At 40.3% G+C, this 21005-nt stretch overlaps 1 protein-coding gene across 1 annotated transcript in view; it reads right to left on the bottom strand.

The window, feature by feature from the left end:
• Positions 1 to 19909, bottom strand: part of LOC115835067 (UDP-glucose:glycoprotein glucosyltransferase 2-like) — a 174528-nt gene extending 154619 nt beyond the window's left edge. Inside the window, 4 exon segments of the mRNA XM_030812463.1 lie at positions 405 to 535; positions 8367 to 8405; positions 8408 to 8448; positions 19623 to 19909. Of these exon segments, the coding sequence (XP_030668323.1) occupies positions 405 to 535; positions 8367 to 8405; positions 8408 to 8448; positions 19623 to 19780 (369 nt within the window). The 5' untranslated portion in view covers positions 19781 to 19909.
• Between the last annotated feature and the right edge of the window lie 1096 nt (positions 19910 to 21005).

Raw genomic sequence — 21005 nt, 5'->3', positions numbered from 1 at the left:
CATTACTTTGATTAAAATAACTCATCAACTACTATTAAGTTATTGCTCTAATTAAAGTAAAAAAACATCTATATGTAGGCAGAATCTAAGACATATTTTAATAAAATCAACTTTATCCTAGGAAAGACATGCTTCATAGTTATTGAAAAAATTATATTAAAATTTTATGATATTTCATTTCAATGATTTGTCCTCATAATTTCCTTATCCCAAATAACTATAAAAACTACAGAATATATTCAATTACATTATAATAAATGACAACAATAATATAATCAATGATAGGCTATGGAACCAACTATAAACTTCAGATCATTTTGAACTAAAGATGTTCATATTAAAGAGCTCTATGTACATTGCTAGAGTGCCTCTTTGTCAAATACAGATTGGGTATTTTTACACACCTGCTGAAACATCTGAATAGCTGGGGAGTATGCCCTTATAGAGAAAGCAAACTTTAAGAGGTTGATGTGTAAATTGTCTAGAAACTGTCCTGCTTTCTTCAGGATTAAGTTGTAATAAGAATAATCTGATTCTGTAAAAAGAAGTCAAAAGAAAATAATGTTAGCATTTTATACACTGCACACTGGCACATCTTCCATTGTAAGGCTAACTTAATGTCATATAATCATATCTGAAGTTTGGTTATGGATAATACTAGAGAAAAATGGAAAAATCAAGATCTCAGTTCTATAATCAACTTCATTTTGGATCTTCCACAGTAATGTCCAAGTAATCAACATGAGACCAGGTGAAAATAATCTTGCCATTAAAATCTATTTGGAAACACCAACATTTCAGACCAACTTACTCCAAAGTTATGGGGTTATATTACAAGGATAAGATATAAGTCCTACCTACAAGGCAGAAATTAACAACAGCAGAAAAGTTAAATAATATGATTGTTAATGAATTCTAAAGTACCTGTATGAATAAATTCTACTGAGATTTAGTGCCGATAGCCAAGTATAATTAGCCAAGTATAATTAGTGTATCCAGAATACTTTTAGGAGACAAAATTTGAACCAGGTCTTCAAAACTAAATGACATCTTGTCTGGAACTTGAACAAACTAACCTGAGCTGCAAGTTGCCTACTATAAACCCTATTCAAAGAACTCAAAGACATAAAGGAGGAGGGATCCTAGAATTTAATTAAAAATTCTCCAACACCCCTGGGGAGACAGAGATCACTTGAAAGGGAGAAGGCAGAAAAGTGCAGCCTAGAGCTGAAGAAGACCTGGTGGCACTAACAGGGATAAGCAGGGGTGGGGAGAACTTTGTCTGTGCCCTTTTCCTTTCTCTGCTCTTCCCTGGGTGTAACCATTGACTGCATTGTGTCAGAAAACTGTAATGCCATTCCAGGGCCAGCCAGAGATGGTTGCGTAATAGCAGGGCAGCTCTGGAGTCCATTTGGTATAGGCATCCATAGAGGCTGGCCTCTAGACATTCTCTGGTAATTTATTCTCCTCTACATCTTGGCACTGGGTTATCAAGTGATAGAAATTTCTCATATAAAAGAACAGAGTTGAGGTAGATGAAGAGCAGTTCCCCGTGGATATCTGATGTGAAAGGGATAACAAGAAGAATGTGGTTAAACCAGACTGCAACACCAGATACTCTCTTTCTGAGAGGAGGAAAAGGATATTCTGACTGGAAGGAGACATTTTGGGGTTGATTGGAAGACTGGGTTCTTTGCTGATTGTGACAATGTTTACTAATTGCTCCAAAAGTGCTGGGCCCTTGACCCTCAGTTCCTCTCTTTACCACAACCCATTCAGGGTACAGGTGTTATCTGGCCCTCCAAGTTGTCCTGTGGGAACTGAGGCTCAGGCAACCAGTGCAAATATGTGGACATTGTGGTTATTGCTTTTGCTGTATGTAATAAAGCCTTCTTCTGTCTCTGAATCAGGGGTCTCAGGTCATCTGTCAGCATCCATGAAACTAATCTGTTATCTTTGCAAATAGGGTAACATCTCAGACCCTTCACAGTACTTGACAGATCTGACAACAAAATGGAATGCTGACAAGATATGTGGATTTCTGGAGAATAAATGACCCAGTCCCATGGTCCAATTAATAGGATTTGAGAAGAGTGCTTGAGAAGTAATAGTGGATATTCTGACAAAACTGTGCAGTCAATCAGGCAATGAGTCATCTTAATTTTGCTGCCTACTAATGAAGAGAAGAAGAAGAAAGGGTTGCAGGCCAAGGGAAATAAGTTCAAAAATATCTCCCAAACAATGTCTTAGTGGCACCTTATGACTAAATTCCTCCTATGGTCCATCTTGCCAATATTAGATCCTTTCAAAGATGACAATAAAAAGTCTCAGAGTTTAGTTCAGTAGGTCCTGGCTGATATAAAGAAGCTATGAATCACTCAGGAGATTTCCTCTGGTCAGTTATAAAGTCTTTCAGTTCTGATCCAAGAGTCTTATGTTGTCCATCTGATTCCTGAAACTGTAGCAAGCTAAGTTTTCAGCTTGCAAGCAGGGTAAAAATTTCAGCCCCTTCACAGCTCTTGACAAAAAGCTCAGAAATGAGATGACCAAAAAAAGAGGGAGATATGAGAAGTTTTCTGAAAGAATACAAATAAGAACTAGAAAGGAAATAATACTGGAAAATACAGATTAAATTAGAAGGAGCACAAGAGTAAACAGACACCGTGGAAAACAGAGTAGGAGAAATAGAATACGCAGAGGAAAAGTGATAAAAATGAAACAAATAAAAAGGAGAGAAGGGAAAAATGACTTGAGAGTAAATGACAAACACAGAAGTCAGGCAAAGGAGATTAATTTATGTATACTTGCAGACCCTAAGGCAGAAAATCAAGGGAATGGAACAGAATAATTAAAGAAAACTATAATCCAAGACAACTTTCCAGAATTAAAAAGAATAAGGAACTTACATACCTAAAACAAAAAAGACACAGAATGATCAGCATTGCAACATTCTCTAGTTTAAAAAACAAACGAAAAACAACTCTGGGGCTCTAAAGTTAAAAATCAGAAGTTTAGAATTCACACATGAACAATTAAGTATGTGAAGAACTCAAGAGCTATTTTTCCAAGAGTTATTCACGAGGCACCAACCAGACAGCAAACTTTATATAACCAAGAAATAATTGGAGAAATTGCAGCATAAAGTCTGATTGTGAGCTCTATACCATCTCTACATCAATTCACAAAGAAGTCATCAAAAAGTATTTGTATAATTGTTTAATTTGGTGCCTCTTATTAAGCTACAAACCATGAAGGAAAGGATCTTTTCTATCATAGTTTTTCAACTGTACATTTCTACTCCTGGCATACAAAATAGGCATTCAATAAATTTCTTTAATATTTAATAAATATTTTAAATAAGTTTCTTCATTCTAAACAATATTTTCCTAATCCAGTAGCTTTAAACAGTTGACATATGAGAATAAGCATTGGCTCTTTCACTCTTAATTCTTTAACAAACTATAGATGATTTCTCAGAACTTGGGAGATATGGTGAGTTTTCCTCCAAGAATCAAAAAATAATGCAAATAAGATTCGTGTTCAACAGTAAAAGCAAAATAGAAAATAAATGTTATTTTAAATAATATTCTTAAAATACATTATAGTTACAAGTTCAGCAAGAAAACAATAAAAATTAAAGTAATAACATCTAAAATATGACTACATCAGTCAAAGGATTGGTCACCCATGGAAGCAGAGAAAAGTCAAAAGAAATGTGAGTAGTGCCTGACAACAGATATCAAATTTTGTCAAGGTCACCATCAAGGTTGTCCCTTATGTAGTAATGAATGTAGGATTCAGGAGTTTATAGAAAGTAAACTTTTATAATTTAGATATAACTAGCAAGATCATCTCTATTATGAAATGGATGCATTGGGCTATTTTGGCTGATTTGTTGATAACTAAATCCATGCTCACCAACCACCTGCTAAAAATGCCCCTTCAATATTTTCTGCCTTTATCTTCAACCTCAGCTTTTACTCAATTTTTGACTACTGGCACCTAATATTCAAAAATCACTCTTATTAAAAAAAAAAAAATAAGTGGCAGCCTCCACAGCCAGCTACTGACTCATCTTATTCCCTTCACAGTCAAAGGTCTTAAAAGACTTGACATGCAGCTCTACTGGAAGAGGACATTTTGGGGGTGGTTGGAGACTGGGTTATTTGCTGATTGTGACAATTTGACGAGAAACTCAGAAATTAGATAACCAAATAACAGAGAGATATGACAAGCTTTACTCACATCTTAACTTACTAAAGTCTTGATTACTATACCAGTGAAATGGTTCTCACCAAAGGCACTAATAATTTCTCTGTTGTTAAAAGTAGTAGGTGCATAATATTCATATTACTTGATCTGTCTACAGTATTTGATAACATCAGTCACTTACAACTTAATATTCTCCTGGCTTTCATGACCTAATACTTTTACAGGATTTCAGCTACCACTACAGGTACTCTTCCTTAGTCTCCATTGTGTGCTGTTCTTCTCATCAGATTCCCTTAAACATTGCTGTCCTCAGGGTTCTGCCATTGGGCACTATTTTATTCTCATTCTGTGCCTTCTCCCTACAACTTAAATTACCGTTTTTCATGTTGATCACTCTGAAATCCTACCCTTTATCCTAGAATTTTTTTTATCTAGATCTCTCAACTCATATATCAGCTTACCGATATATTTATATTTGGATATTTCACAAGCATTTCAAATGTGGCACATCCAAATTCCAACTACCTTCTTCCCCCAAATCTGGTTCTTGGGTAAAAGTAACTATGTTAGAAAGTCTTAACATTTTTTGAAAATTTCTTCCATTAATAAAATACAAAAGCAGCTTTGTGTAAAAACCACTAAAATCTTCAAGGACTTTGAAAATGACATTCTTATATGCTGAGCAGCATGTGAAGAAGTAAAAATAAACAGGGATTTTGAAATCAGATAAATCTTGGGTGACATTTCTCACCTCACAAAACTACATAGGTTAACTAATATGCCACTTGAATCTTGAAGCATCAATAAATACATAAGTCTGGCAGAACCATATAAATTCTATTTAAACAGGCAATTCATTGCTTAAAAAGTCTTAATTTGCTGGCATATCATATAAAGTGATTGCATTAAATGGTATAAAACTAGTACTTGAATTCAAAAAGGTAAATGTTCACTATCTACAATTTTTTTAGGCAGGTGGATCACTAAGACTTCTTCTTTAGTAAAGAGTATTTAGAAGGTCTCATGGAGATTCAACAACCTAAATTATTACAAGTAACAGAGGATTATTACATGTTTCCTCTAAGATGTCTTGAAAACAAATTCAGTAAAATCTGCTCATTAGGCCAGGCGCGGTGGCTCAAGCCTGTAATCCCAGCACTTTGGGAGGCCGAGGTGGGCGGATCACGAGGTCAGGAGATCGAGACCATCCTGGCTAACACAGTGAAATCCCGTCTCTAATTAAAAAAAATACAAAAAATTAGCTGGGCGTGGTGGTGGGTGCCTGTAGCCCCGGCTACTCGGGAGGCTTAGGCAGGAGAATGGTGTGAACCCGGGAGGCGGAGCTGGCAGTTAGCCGAGATCATACCACTGAACTGCAGTCTGGTTGACACAGTGAGACACCGTCTCAAAAAAAAAAAAAAAATCTCTGCTCATTAATATATTTCTCATTTGTACCATTCTTTTCCACATTTAACAAGGTCAGCAATAATATCACCACATGCATTAGACTCTGCCATTATAAATAAAGCCAACGGAATTATATTTTACGTGTTAGTCTTTTTTTTTTTGAGTCAGAGTCTCACTCTGTTGCCCAGACTGCAGTCCAGTGGTGTGATCTTGGCTCACTGCAGCCTACGCCTCCAGTGTTCAAGTGAGTCTTGTGCCTCAGCCTCCCGAGTAGCTGGATTATAGGCCCGCACCACCACGCCCAGCTAATTTTTGTATTTTCAGTAGAGACGGGGTCTCACAATGTTGGCCAGGCTGGTCTCAAACTCCTGGCCTCAAGTGATCTGCCCACCTCAGCCTCCCAAAGTGCTGGGATTACAGGCGTGAGCCACTGTGCCCCGCTAGTAATTCTTACTTTAATACAATTAGGTTCAACCCTCAAAACACTTGAAATACCTCCTTCCATATATGATTGATGTAGAGTTTAGGTACTCCTGAGCTTATATTCCAGCTTGTTAATGATCTGCCACCAGATTGTCCAGGTATATCATTTCATTTAGGTATAAAATATGCTGATATATTTAAGTAACTTAAAATGAATTTGAAATTTACAGGAGTTAATTTTTAAGATTGTGTCTCCAATAAAAAATAGCACTGAATAAGGCCAAAAAGCATGTACTGAGAACAACATATATGGGACAGATACACTGAGGATTTTAGGTGAGAGACACGAGATTTGGTGTTAGGATTTTTTAAACTATCTTGGATACCTGACATTAACCATGAAAACCTTACATATTAATCTAGCCTATTTTTACCTCAATTACCAAAACTATTAATAAGATTACTAGGACAAATATGAGGACAACAAACAGTAATTTCCTAATGATTTGAAAGTAAACATTACTAAGTGATCAAGGTTCCTCCACACGTTCCATTCCGGTCTCTTCTACTCATTTGTGTTCCCTACTACCTGGCTAAATCTCATCATTCAAACTCAGCTCCAGCATTCAGCACTGAAAATCCTGTCTTGCTGTCTCTGGAACACTGACTAGGTGCCTCTTTTATGTGTTTTCATGTTATGCACACCCCAATTAAAGCTCTTATCACCTAATAGTGTACATCACTGTTTTGCAGTCTCCTTCATTATATTACGAAGTCCTGAGGATGTAGATCACATTTATTCATCTTTGTATTCCCATCATCTAAAGTACCTCCAACATTTCTTATGACTAAAAAGCTTTTTCAGGAAAAAATTTTGAAAGGAAAAATTATTCGCTTTTGGAAATATTTCAGTTGAAAATGTTATTAAAAGCATGTCTGATCTCTTTATTTTTAAAATCTACTTTGTGAAATCACAAAATCACTGAACTTCAAAGCTGCCTGAGCCAAACCGGCTTCAGTAAATGAGCATTTAAAACATCTGAAACTTAGTTTATCTTACATTTACACTCAGGAACAAAATAATAAACTATTTTAATCACCAATAGTAAGAAGATGTCTCTATATCTAAATGGCTGAAGATTTTACTCTTAAGGGATTCCATGCTCACGTCATCTATTCTAGTCTCTGCAGAGATAGGAAAATAATAAACACATTAATAAACACTTTTTAATTCTGAGGAAGATATATGTATATATAGGTATATACTCTCATATACATATAAAAACAGAAATTACTATCTTACAGATAGTGAAATGAGAGCATATTAGTTACCTGGCTTTTTGAGGTATTAAAAGTTTCTTTAATGGTTTAAGAGTCAAAGTATTCTGCCAATAAAAATGCAATATACATGTCAGTATACATTAGCCCAAACACACAGAATGTATAACAACAAGATTGAACCCTAATGTAAACTATGGACCTTGGGTAATAAGGATCTGTCAAGGAAGGTTCATCAACAGATAGACATGTACCACACTAGTGAGGGATGTTGATAACAAGGGAGGCTATTTATGTGTAGGGGAAGGGGGGCATATGGGAAATATCTGTACTTTCTGTCCAATTTTGCTATAAACTTATAACTACTCTAAAAAAATTAAGTCTACTTTTAAAAAAGAAAAAAATGTACTATTACTAGATGCAAAATTATTATTTCAAAGAAATCTAGGTAAAAAGAAAACTAAATTTTTTTTGGGGGGTGACGGGGGAGACAAGGCCTCTCTCCATCACTCAGGCTGGAGTGCAGTGGTACAAACACAGCTCAAACTCCTGGGTTCAAGTGATCCTCCGCCTCAGTCTCGCAAATGCTGGGATTACAGGTGTCAGCCACCACACCTGGCCAATTTATTTTATTTTATTTTTTATTTTTTCTATTTTAGAAACAGGGCCTTGCTATACTGCCCAGGCTAGTTTCTGACTCCTGGGCTCAAGCAATCAATCCTCTGGCCTTGGGCCTTCCAAGTAGCTGCTACTACAGATGCAAACCACCATGCCCAGCTAACAATTTTGATTTCTTCTTGATGAGAATGCAATATCCAAACATGACTAATTATATGAGGTATCTTATAATAAAGTATTAAAACCTTATATTTTTGGAAACAGATGCTTAGAATGGTTTCTATTAAAGCATATTTTCAAATTTAATGTTCAGATTTACTAACCCAGTGAAGCATTCACACTTAACCATTACCATTAAAAAATAATAAACATTACAATGTGTGTACATAAATACAAATCTTACAAGTTAAAATTTACACATCACCTACCTGTTTGCTTATAAATTGCTAATTCTTTTACGGTTTCCAAAACTGCCAAAATTTTTCATTACTTTCTTCTGCCATAAATTCACTATTAAAAAAATAGAAGTAATCAGTTAACAGATGGAATTTAAAATGGTTTAGACACTATCAACTGTACTCAAGAACCAAATTATATCTATGGCAAAAACAAAAACCCCTAAAAATTAATGTCAAATTACTAATTTCCATTTACTATAACACTGGAAAAACACACACTGACTATTCTTACCTGAGATATCATTCTCAACTATAAACATATAATCACGTCAGGAAATGGCTTCAGGAGAAATTACTTTTGGCTTTTCCTTGTTATTAGCAACAATTAAAAAATTGATAGTTTATTCTATCTTGCCATATGAAATGCCACTGAGAAATACAAAAATGATAATTAAGATAGAACATTACATAAAGGTAAAAAGTAGAAAAAAAAGACCACCGGTTTTTCATAAACAAAAACTGGTTCTATAAATATTTTATAGAAGTTATATTATCTATTGCCTTTACTTGTGTAGAAAATCTTTTTTACTATTTAAAACAGAAAAGATCTTAATTTTAAAAATAGGAAATCAGTGTACTGCACTATGTCTTTGGCCATAAAGCCCAATGAAATTTCCATGGTATTTAAGAAAAAATGGCCAAAGCCATTTAAAGCCTTTCAGAAATAATGAAATAAATGAAAGATTTAGTTCTGCACAGAACAAAACACTAGACAGCTAAAACAAATAAGGTTAACCATTTAAGGTAGAAACAAAACAGCCACCAAACAGATGGTGCTGATTACTTGTTATTGCCCACCTTACCTTTCTCTCTAGGCTTGGTAAACTTAAACTAATGCTTAAAATAAATGGAAAGTATTGAGAACATCCACAACACATACAGACTAACTAATTCTTGTGAGTCTGACATGGCCACTAAAAAGGAAAAAGGAAGTCAGAAAGACTGATTAATTCAACATAAACACAACAAGCATAGGAATTTAGAGTAATAAGTAACTTCAAATCAACACTTGGCAAGACTTAACTGATTTGACCAAACAGCTACAGACATGCTCATATACTGTGCAACCACAGGTAAAAGACTTCTTCCAACTACCAGAATCTGTACATCTACCTAAGTCTGATCCTTCAAAGTGATCGCCTTAAGAAAGTGTTCCAGCTAACAAGGAAAGTGAAGGACCTTTTCAAGGAGAACTACAAATCACTGCTCAAGGAAATCAGAGAGGACACAAATGGAAAAACATTCCATGCTCATGGATAGGAAGAATCAATTCTGTGAAAATGGCCATATTGCCCAAAGTAATTTATAGATTCAATGTTATTCCTAGTAAACTGATGGCAGCAGTGACCTGTCTAGAGTGGCCGCTGCAAAAACAACAGCTGCAGCAAGGGAGACATGGCCAGGGTTGTGTACTCCATGGAGCTGGTGGGAGCAGGGAACAGGTGGAAGCCCCACCCACTTCTGAGTTGGCAGGGTGGAGGGCCCACACTCCCCAGGTGCAGCTGTCCGGACCTGGACATCCCTGTGCTCTTGGGGGCTGAAGGCAGGTAGGAGCCCATGCCTCCTCCTGAGTTGGCAGGGTGGGAGCCCTGCACTCCCTGGGTGCAGCTGCAACCACCCAGCTGCAGCTGTGGACCAAGGCATCCCTGCACTCTCAGGGGCCTGCAAAGCCCCCTGTCCCACCACAGGCTTGAAAGTGCCTGCTCCTGCTTCCTGGCCTCTCCCTGCTCCCAATCCCTGCTCCAATTTCAGAGCAAAGTTGCACCTGAGCCTAGAAGCTGTCACAACCTGGCTTGGTGTGCACATGTTTGGGGTAGTGCTGACATGCCAGCCCCCTACCACCTCAGCCCCCTCCAGACTTTGGGCACCAATGGGGATGGGAGGAAGGCCGAGAGGGGCCTGGGGGCAGCTTGGCACAAGCCTGAAAGGTGCCCATGATGCGAACAGCCTGGGTGCCACGGACACGGTAGATGGCAGGTTAATGGTGGCAGGGAGCAGATGGGCAAAAAGGGATGGGTGCCTGGTGAAGCCCCACCTTCAAGCTAAGGACAACCTGAAGCCTGGGGGCTGGGCTACCTCTTCCACGGTCTGCAGTGAGAACTTACGGTGTTTTTGTCCCGGCCTATCCAAGGCTTCCCATGGACCAATCAGCACACCACCCCCCCACTCCCCCCCCCCCCCCCCCGCCCATCTGAAGCCCATAAAAACCCCAGACTCAGCCAAACTCAGGCAGATAATGAGATGACCTGCCTGTGGATAGGAACTACGTATTCCAGGTGTCCTCTCCCAGACATCGGGATGACCTGACTGCAGGTGGAAGCTAGCCACTCCATTTCTCCTCTCTGCTGAGGGCTGCAGACTCCACAGAATGACCTGCCTATGAAAAGGAGCTACCCACTCCAGGTCTCCTCTCTAGTGACAGCTGCGCTCATCAGGACGACCTGCCAGCAGAAAGGAGCTACCAACTTCAGTTCTCCTGAGAGCTGTACCGTCTCTCAATAAAGCACCTCTTTGCCTTGCTCACCTTCCAGTTGTCTACATGCCTCATTCTTCCTGAACATGCAACAAGAACTTGGAACTCACCAAATGGCAGGACTGAAAGAGCTGTAACACAAACAGGGCTGAAATACGTACCCCACTCACCACATTGCAGGCAATGAAAAGGAGAGAAGAGCTGCAGCCCTTTGGGGAGCCCAGACCTACAGGCTCCCTGAGCCAGAGCTGTGACACTCTCTTTAGGGCTGTGTGGTTCCTGGTATCTCCAAACTTCCAGGTGCCACTGCATTCCACCACAGTGCCTGCAGTGGAAGCCACCTGCAGTATGCCTGGTCGAGCCACAGTCTTGTACAAAGCTGGCGCCTGTGCCAGTACCCGGAGCTGCCCACCCCACTGCACCTGGCACTCTTGGCTGTGCGCAGTGGCCAGATCCTGTGCTTGCTCACACACTCACTGCCACCCTGCACCTGGCTCGCCCTCGGCAGGTGTGGGATCCAGGCCAGTAACACAGGCCGAGCATAGCCTGCCGGGCCGAGTGGACAAAATGAGCACAGCAGGCCCCAGCAAAACTCGGGCAAAGGTGCTACCAACCATACAGGTTTCCGACTGGCAAAGCCAAAACCCTTATCACAGGATCCTTATCCTGTGACAAAACTACCATTGACATTCTTCACAGAATTAGAAAATATGAAAAAGAGCCCAAATAGCCAAGACAATCCGAAGCAAAAAGAACAAAACTGGAGGCATCATGCTACCTAACTTCAAACTATACTACAAGGTTACAGTAACCAATACAGCATGCTACTTGTACAAGGACATACACATAGATCAATAGAACAGAATAGAAAACTCAGAAATAAGACTTCACACCTACAAGCATCTGATCTTTGACAAACCTGACAAAAACAAGCAATGAAAGGATTCCCTATTTAATAAATGGTTCTGGGAGAACTGGCTAGCCATATGCAGAAAACTGAAACTGGACTCCTTCCTTACACCTTATACAAAAATTAACTCAAGATGAATTAGAGACTTAAATGTAAAACCTAAAATTATAAAAACCCTATAAGAAAATCTAAGCAATACAATTCAGGACATAGACACAAGCAATGATTTCATGACGAAAATGCCAAGAGCAATTGCAACAAAAGCAAAAACTGAAAAATGGGATCTATTTAAACTAAAGACTTTCTGCACAACAAAAACTATCACCAGAGTGAACAGACAACCTACAGAATGGGAGAAAATTTCTGCAATGTATCCATCTGACAAAGGTCTCATATGCAAAGTCTATAAGGAACTTCAACAAATTTACAAGAAAAAAACAAACGACCCCATTAAAAAGTGGGCAAAGGCAATGAATAGACACATCAAAATAAAACATTCATGCGGCCAACAAACATGAAAAAAAGCTCCACATCACTGATCATTAGAGAAATGCAAATCAAAACCACAATGAGATACCATCTCACACCAGTCAGAATGGTGATTATTAACAAGTCAAGAAACAACAGATGCTGGCAAGGTTGTGGAGAAAAAAACGCTTTTACGCTGTTGGTGGGAATGTAAATTAGTTCAACCATTGTAGAAGACAGTGTGGCAATTCCTCAAAGATCTAGAGGCAGAAATACCATTTGACCCAGCAATCCCATTACTGGGTGTATACCCAAAGGAATATAAATCATATTATGAATATACATGCATACATATGTCCACTGCTGCAGCACTATTTACAATAGCAAAGACATGGAATCAACCTATATCCCCATCAATGAGAAATTGAATAAAGAAAATGTGGTATATATACACTACAGAATACTATGCAGCCATAAAAATGAACAAGGTCATGTCCTTTGCAGAAACATGGATGGAGCTGGAAGCCATTATCCTTAGCAAACTAACGCAGAGACAGAAAACCAAACACTGCATGTTTTCACTTACAAGTGGGAGCTGAATGATGAGAACACATGGACACACAGGGGGTAACGACACATACTGAAGTCTGTTGGAAAGGTGCAAGGGGACGGAGAGCATCAAGAAGAAAGTTAATGGATGCTGGGCTTCATACCTAGGTGATAGTTTGATCTGTGCAGCAAACCACAATGGCACACATTTACCTATGTGACAAACCCGCACATCCTGCATGTGTACCTTGGAACTTGAAAGTTCAAGTTAAAAAAAAAAGTATTCACTTAAAGTTATTCCCCCAATACATCACTGCTCTAAGCACTTTTGGAACTCTTCTGGAATCTCAGAGGCCATTTACTGGTAACTCATTATTAATCACTGAGGAGCAAACATCCTTGAGACCATCTAAACCACTTCTGCACCTGGTAAAAGGTAAGATATTACCTTTGAACAACGTTTTTGTTTGTTTAAGACAGCATCTCCCCTTGTCACACCGGCTGGAGTGCAGTGGTGCAAACATGGCTTACTTGAGCCTGGGAAGTCTCAAGCGATCCTCCCACTGCAGCCGCTCAAGTAGCTGGGACTACAGGCACATGCCACCATGCCCAGTTCACTCTTTTGGACAAAGTTTTTGTAAAGGTAACAAACTGGCATTTCTAATTGTTCACTTGCCTTATAAAATATATGGCTGAAAATAAGTGTATTTCTTCAAAAAATTCTGCCCAGAGAAAATAGTTATTTCTACAAAGGGTGTTTTTATACGCACTAAAGAGTTTGACAGTAATTATAAGTGGAATTTCAAAAATATTTTCAGTCAGATCAACACAAGTAGAATAACTGCAGTTCAGATGTACAAATTAAGGTATGCATATTGTAAAATGCTAGCCTCTTCAGCCTATAACCACCTCTAGCCAGAGTCTTGCTCTGTCACCCAGGCTGGAGTGCAGTGGCGCAATCTTGACTCCCTGCAACCTTCACCTCCCTGGTTCAAACAATTCTCTTGCCTCAGCCTCCTGAGTAGCTAGGATTACAGGCATGTGCCACCACATGCGGCTATTTTTTTGTATTTTTAGTAGAGACAGGGTTTCACCATGTTGGCTAGGCTGGTCTCAAATTCCTGACCTCATGATCTGCCCGCCTCAGCCTCCCCAAGTGCTGGGATTACAGGCCTGAGCCACTGCGCTTGGCTGCAAATTTTATCATATTATAAATTTCTTTATACAGGGGACACACCTTATTCATCTTTGTTTCCTACATAGGACTATACTCAAGTTATGCACTCAAATTTCCAGGATGAACTGAAAAATATCTGTGTGTGTGTGTGTGTGTGTGTGTGTGTGTGTGTGTGTGTGTGTGTATGCATTTATAGATTTTGGTTGGGAAGCTCAATTTTTGGATTTAAAGCATTATTCTTAGAAATTTCCCTTACTTGTTCCCACATTATTTTCCTTAAGTTCCTATCTGCTCAGCTCCTTCAACCTATTCAATGCTCTTCAATTCTTCTACTTCCACACTTACTCTTCTCAACCTCTTTCATTTTCCTACAATTTTAAGAGAAACATAAACAAATTGAAGGAAAGCAGAATAATGAACTACATAAAATAAATTTTTTGAAGTGCAGTGGTTGAAGAAACTACAGGCTTTTGGCCCGCTATTCTCACACAATGTGTCACACACAGAAACAGATTTGGTTCTGAAAGAGAGGATCAGTAGATAAAAGGTATAGAGAGAAAGATTTTAGTTTATATAATAAAGGACCTCCTACAATTTTGATTTGTTCACAACAAAACAATAAGGCACATGAGGTAACACTGAGCATCCTCTCTGGATTTTCCAAGGACAAATTAGTTTCCACAAGTAAGGTATATTGTAGAGGTAATTCTGATGGTGGCTTAAAGTATACCTTTCCCTATAAAAAGTACCTTTTGTTGAATTAGCATTATTGAGTACCTAACTTTTGTGCACTGTGCCTTGGCAAAATAAACATGAATAAAAAACAGTTTTGTCTCTGAAGCTCACCTTTTAACAACAGAGATTAGCATATATGATACCTTACAATAAGGATTATTACAGAAATACTGGCCAAATGTTATGAGAGAATAATAGAAAGTTATTAATTTTGTCATGGGAAAGTATCAGGCAAGATAGAATAATATGGTATGCCCACAAGGAAGGTATCAATGAGGAAGACTGTAACAGAATGATATATTACTATCCTAGGGCTACCACACCACTACCCAAGGATCCTCTACACATCTTTCCTGGATAACACCATGTTTATACTGGGCTTCTGCTGAGATAGTTGAGTGGATTCATGAATCACAGGTCTAACCTATTCAGCAAGAGAAATTTATTCTCTCATAGTTCTGGAGACCAAAAGTCTGAAGTCAAGGTTTGAGCAGAGTTAATGCAAAAGATTCTAAAAGCTGCCCTTTTTTTGTTGGGGCCATCATTCAAGCCACCCTCTAGCCCCCAAAAGCCCCCAAAATCCACCTCCCCTACATAAAACATATTTCTCCTTGCCAACAACCTCCAAAAACTCAACCAATTACAGCATCAATTCTAAGTCCAAAATCTCATGTAAATATCATCAACTTCATTTACAAATTTTATCATCTAAATCATGTATGGGTGAGACTCTGGGTATGATCCATCCTGGGGTAAAATTCTCCCCTGTCTACCTGTGAAACTAGAAAACAAGGTATGTTTCCAAAATGCAATGGTGAGACAGGCATAGGATGGACACTCTAATTCCCAAAGGAAAAAAACAGAAGGAATAAAGGGGTCACTGGTCACAGGCAAGTTCAAAATCCAGCAGGGCAAATTTCCATTATGTTTCAAAGCCTGAGAATAACTCTCTGTGGCCTGATGCTTCACCCTCTGTGCTGCCTGCCATGGTTCTGCCTGCAGAGTTATTCTTTCTTTCTTGAAAGGGCAGCACAATGTTTACAGCCAAGTAGCTCTATTAGTCCATTTCCTGCCTATAGAATTTTGGAAGTCCAACAGCCTTCTTTCGTTTTGTCTTGTCTGTCTCTTTTGGTCCAAGCTGATAGTGTTTCTAATACATTCCACAAAACTTTGTAAGACTATTGTATATTTCACCAGGAGCCACATCATTACACGGATCCTCCCCAGATCCTTCCTGGATATCCCCAGCTTCTTTATACCAAGCTTCTGGGGAGATGGTTGAGGGGACCCATGAATCACATGCTTAACCTGTTCAGCAAAAGGTTGTCCTGCCAGGTTCCTGTCTTTCTCTCCAGAGCACACATTCCCAACACTGAGTTTCCTAGTTGTAGCACCCTTTACAATCTGGATAGGCTGAGAACCTCCAAAATCATCAAGTGTTGGTTCCTTTTTCCTTACCTGTTCCTTTTTAAATTTATCTCTTTCTTCTCTCATTTTAATATAAGCAGCGAGGAGAAACCAAGCAGCACTTTAAACACTTTGCTTGGAAATCTTCTCAGCTCATATCCAAGTTCACCACTTTCAAGATGTTTTCCACAAACTGTAGAAACCAAGTCAGCCAGTATCGTTATCACTATATAACAAGGGTTACCTTTCTTCTAGATTCCAATATAGTGTCTGTCATTTCCTTCCAAGCCATGGCCAGAACAGACTTCAATGTTCATATTTCTACTGGAATTCTCTTCAGGATGATGTAAGTATTCTCTATGATGAGAGAAGTTTTTTCAACTATGCCCTTTAATCTCTTCTAAGCCCTCAGCAGAATCACCCTTCATGTCCAGATTTCTGCAATCTCCTCAAGGCAGAATCTATCTATAGAGATATAGACCAATGGAACAGAACAGAGCCCTCAGAAATAATACTACACATCTACAACCATCTGATCTTTGACAAACCTGACAAAAACAAGAAATGGGGAAAGGATTCCCTATTTAATAAATGGTGCTCGAAAAACTGGCTAGCCATATGTAGAAAGCTGAAACTGGATCCCTTCCTTACACCTTATACAAAAATTAATTCAAGATGGATTAAAGACTTACATGTTAGACCTAAAACCATAAAAACCCTAGAAGAAAACCTAGGCAATACCATTCAGGACATAGGCATGGGCAAGGACTTCATGTCTAAATCACCAAAAGCAATGGCAACAAAAGCCAAAACTGACAAATGGGATCTAATTAAAGTAAAGAACTTCTGCACAGCAAAAGAAACTACCATCAGAGTGAACAGGCAACCTACAGAATGGGAGAAAATTTTTGCAATCTACCCATCTGACAAAGGGCTAATATCCAGAATCTACAAAGAGCTTAAACAAATTTACAAGAAAAAATCAAACAACCCCATCAAAAAGTGGGCAAAGGATATGAACAGACACTTCTCAAAAGAAGACATTTATGCAACCAACAGAAACATGAAAAAATTCTCATCATCACTGGCCTTCAGAGAAATGGAAATCAAAACCACAATGAGATACCATCTCACACAAGTTAGAATGGCCATCATTAAAAAGTCAGGAAACAACAGGTGCTGGAGAGGATTTGGAGAAATAGGGACACTTTTACACTATTGGTGGGACTGTAAACTAGCTCAACCATTGTGGAAGACAGTGTGGCGATTCCTCAGGGATCTAGAACTAGAAATACCATTTGACCCAGCCATCCCATTACTGGGTATATACCCAAAGGATTATAAATCATGCTGCTATAAAGACACATGCACACGTATGTTTATTGTGGCACTATTCACAATAGCAAAGACTTGGAACCAACCCAAATGTCCATCAATGATAGACTGGATTAAGAAAATGTGGCACATATACACCACGGAATACTATGCAGCCATAAAAAAGGAAGAGTTCATGTCCTTTGTAGGGACATGGACAAAGCTGGAAACCATCATTCTCCACAAACTATCGCAAGGATGGAAAACCAAACACCACACGTTCTCACTCATAGGTGGGAACTGAACAATGAGAACACTTGGACACACAATGGGGAACATCGCACACCAGGGCCTGTCGTGGGGTTGGGGGAGTGGGGGAATAGCATTAGGAGATACACCTAATGTAAATGATGAGTTAAGGGGTGCAGCACACCAACATGGCACATGTATATCTATATACCTGCACGTTGTGCACATGTACCCTAGAACTTAAAGTATAATAGTAAAAAAAAATAGCTGGGACTTAATTGAACTAAAGAGCTTTTGCACGGCAAGAGGAATAGTCAGCAGAGTAAACAGACAACCCACAAAATGGGAGAAAATCTTCACAATCTATACATCTGACAGAGGATTAATATCCAGAATCCACAAGGAACTCAAATCAGCAGGAAAAAAAAAAACAAAACAGTCCCATCAAAAAGTGGGCTAAGAACATGAATACACAATTCTCAAAAGATATATAAATGGCTAACATGAAAAAATGCTCAACATACTAATGATCAGGGAAACACAAATCAAAACCACAATGCGATACCACCTTACTCCTCCAAGAATGGCCATAATAAAAAAATAAAAATAAATAATAGATGTTGGCATGGATGCAGCAAACGGGGAACACTTTTACAGTGCTGGTGGGAATGTAAACTAGTATAACCACTATGGAAAACAGTGTGAGGAGTCCTCAAAGTACTAAGAGTAGGTCTACCATTTGATCCAGCAATTCCACTACTAGGTATCTACCCCGAGGAAAAGAAGTCATATGAAAAAGATAGTTGCACATGTATGTTTATAGCAGCACAATTCACAAGTGCAAAAATGTGGAACCAATCCAAATATCCATCAATCAACAAGTGGATAACCTGTGGCATATACATCATGGAATACTATTCAGCCATAAAAAGGAATCAATTAATGGCATTCACAGCAACCTGGATGAGAGTAGAGACTATTATTGTAAGTGAAGTAAGTCAGGAATGGAAAACCAAATATAGTATGTTCTCACTGATATGTGGGAACTAAGCTATGAGGATGCAAAGGCATAAGAATGACACAATGGACTTTGGGGACTCGCGGGAAAGGTTGGGAAGGGAGTGAGGGATAAAAGACTACAAACTGGGTGCAATGTATATACTGATGGGGTGATGGGTGTACCAAAATCTCAGAAATCACCACTAAAGAACTTACTCACGTAACCAAACACCACCTGTTCCCCAATAAACTACAGAAATGAAAAAAAAATTAACTGTTTTAGCATCAAATACATGCAACTTATGTGGAGTGATGGAGTCTCTTTTTAGGGACACACACTGTTGCTGTGGTGAACAGCCATTAAGTCATTGGTGTAAAACTTCATTTTTGCTAAGAGAAAGAACTTCCTAATTTTACTCAACTAGAATACTAAGGGGCAAAATGCAATAGCTACAAGTTTTGTTCTGCAGAGTAAATGATAGGTCATGAACTAATTCCGCTGGAAGAGATTCAGGAAAAATATTACCTTGCAGGAAGCTGCCCTCCGCATAGCAAGCCTAGGAGCTGATGGTATGATGTCATCATTACGAAACTAGGTACTTTAAGCACTGTCTGAACAGAACTGCCTACCCCAGTGGAAGCTCTTGCGTTAAGTGCCACGCGTAAATGCTAACACATCCCAACATATTAAAGCAGAGCAGGGAAGCTTTAAAAACTGTAGGTAAAGTAAGACTGAGGGGGAAAGGAACTGCAAGTGAGTGCTGCACGGGAACCGAGAAGCCGCCCCAGGTCGGGAAGGAAGGAGGTGGTGATGCTCAGGGCCAGAGCGAAGGCGTCTGGAGAAGCCGGGTGGGAGCCAGACACCCGCTGCCGGCACGAAGAAAGAGCGGCTGAGGGTGGCAGCGCGCCCACACCCGCCCGGACGAGGGCCCGGCCCGCACCCACCTTGCCTCCAGCAGCAGCGGGGTCTCGGGCCACTTCGCGGCCAAGTGGGCCGTCACCGACTTGGACGCGGCGACCGTCCCGGCGCCGAGCTGCGAAAGCCACAGCGCTGTGGAGCCTAGGAGCAGCCGCACCACGTTCGTGGCTTTCGCTGGCGCCATGGCACGGAGAGAAAAGCGCGAGTCCCTCGGACCCGGTACCCACAGTCTGTGGCCGCCACGCTTCGGCCGGCTCTTCCAGGCGCGCGGCTGCCCACTTCCGGTGGGGGGAGCTCGAGTCCGTTACTGGGTGCCGGGTCCAGGCCGGCGCATGCGTGTCCCGCTCCGGCGCGGTTTAGTGGGTGCGGCCTCGGGAGCCCTAGCCAGCCGGACGCTGGGTCACGTCCGAGCCGCCGGGGCGGCGTCGGGTTGCTGAGCGGCGTCACAGATGCTCCCGCGGGTCCATTCCCGGGACCTTGGGTTCTCGGACAGAGGCCTTGAGACACGGGGCGGGAAGCTGGCTCTCCAGACCGAACTAGGGCTGGCTGGAGTGGCCAAAATCTGAAAGCAAAGTCAGGACCACTTGCATATTGTCCACCTTTCACATAGGAGGAAAATAAGGCCTGTAAAAGTTGAAGTCCCCACCTCACGCAGTTCTCAAGTGTTATTACAGGTTGGAGTCACCCGGGAGAGCTTTTAGAAGGCCGCCGCCAAGGCCACGCCCCGTACCTGAGAATCTCGGGAGGGGAGTGAGATGCGGCATCAATAGTATTAGTTAAAATCCGCAGGTGATTCCAGTGTCCAATCATGTTAGGAAACCCGTGACTTACGGGTGGCTCCCAAACTTTAACCACTTGCTTGTTAAAACACTGCAGAGCGGTGGGCCTCCCCACAGTGTTTCGGATTCAGCAGATCCCTTGTGGGGGCCGAGAACTTGCATTTTATTTCTCCCAAGTGCGCAGATAATACTAGTGGCTAGAAATCACGCTGGAGTCTTTTCCACTGGAAGGTGTGGTCCAGGGTAGGCATCAGCTGTGAGCCCAATGGAAATGCAGAAGCTCAGGCCCCGCCCCAGACCTAATGAAGCAAGATCTCCAATTTAACGGGAACCACAGGTGATTCCTATGCACATTAAAGGTGGAGAAGAGTGATTTAGAGGATTACATTTAAAAGTGCACAGAAAAGTGCCAATAAGCCTGAGCATGGTGGCTCACGCCTGTAGTCCCAGCACTTTGGAACGTCGAGGCGGGAGGATAGCTTAAGCCGAGGAGGTCGAGGCTGCAGAGAGCGGTGATTGCGCCACTGCCCTCCAACTGGGCGATAGAGGGAGACCCTGTTTCAAAAAAAAAAAAAAAAAAAAAGGCTAATAAGTGATAGTTGTTTTGTCAGAGTAAAATATATAGTAAAA

This window comes from Nomascus leucogenys, chromosome 5 (assembly GCF_006542625.1).
Source record: "Nomascus leucogenys isolate Asia chromosome 5, Asia_NLE_v1, whole genome shotgun sequence".
NCBI classification, from domain to species: domain Eukaryota; kingdom Metazoa; phylum Chordata; class Mammalia; order Primates; family Hylobatidae; genus Nomascus; species Nomascus leucogenys.
This window is presented reverse-complemented; position numbering and strand designations above follow the sequence as displayed.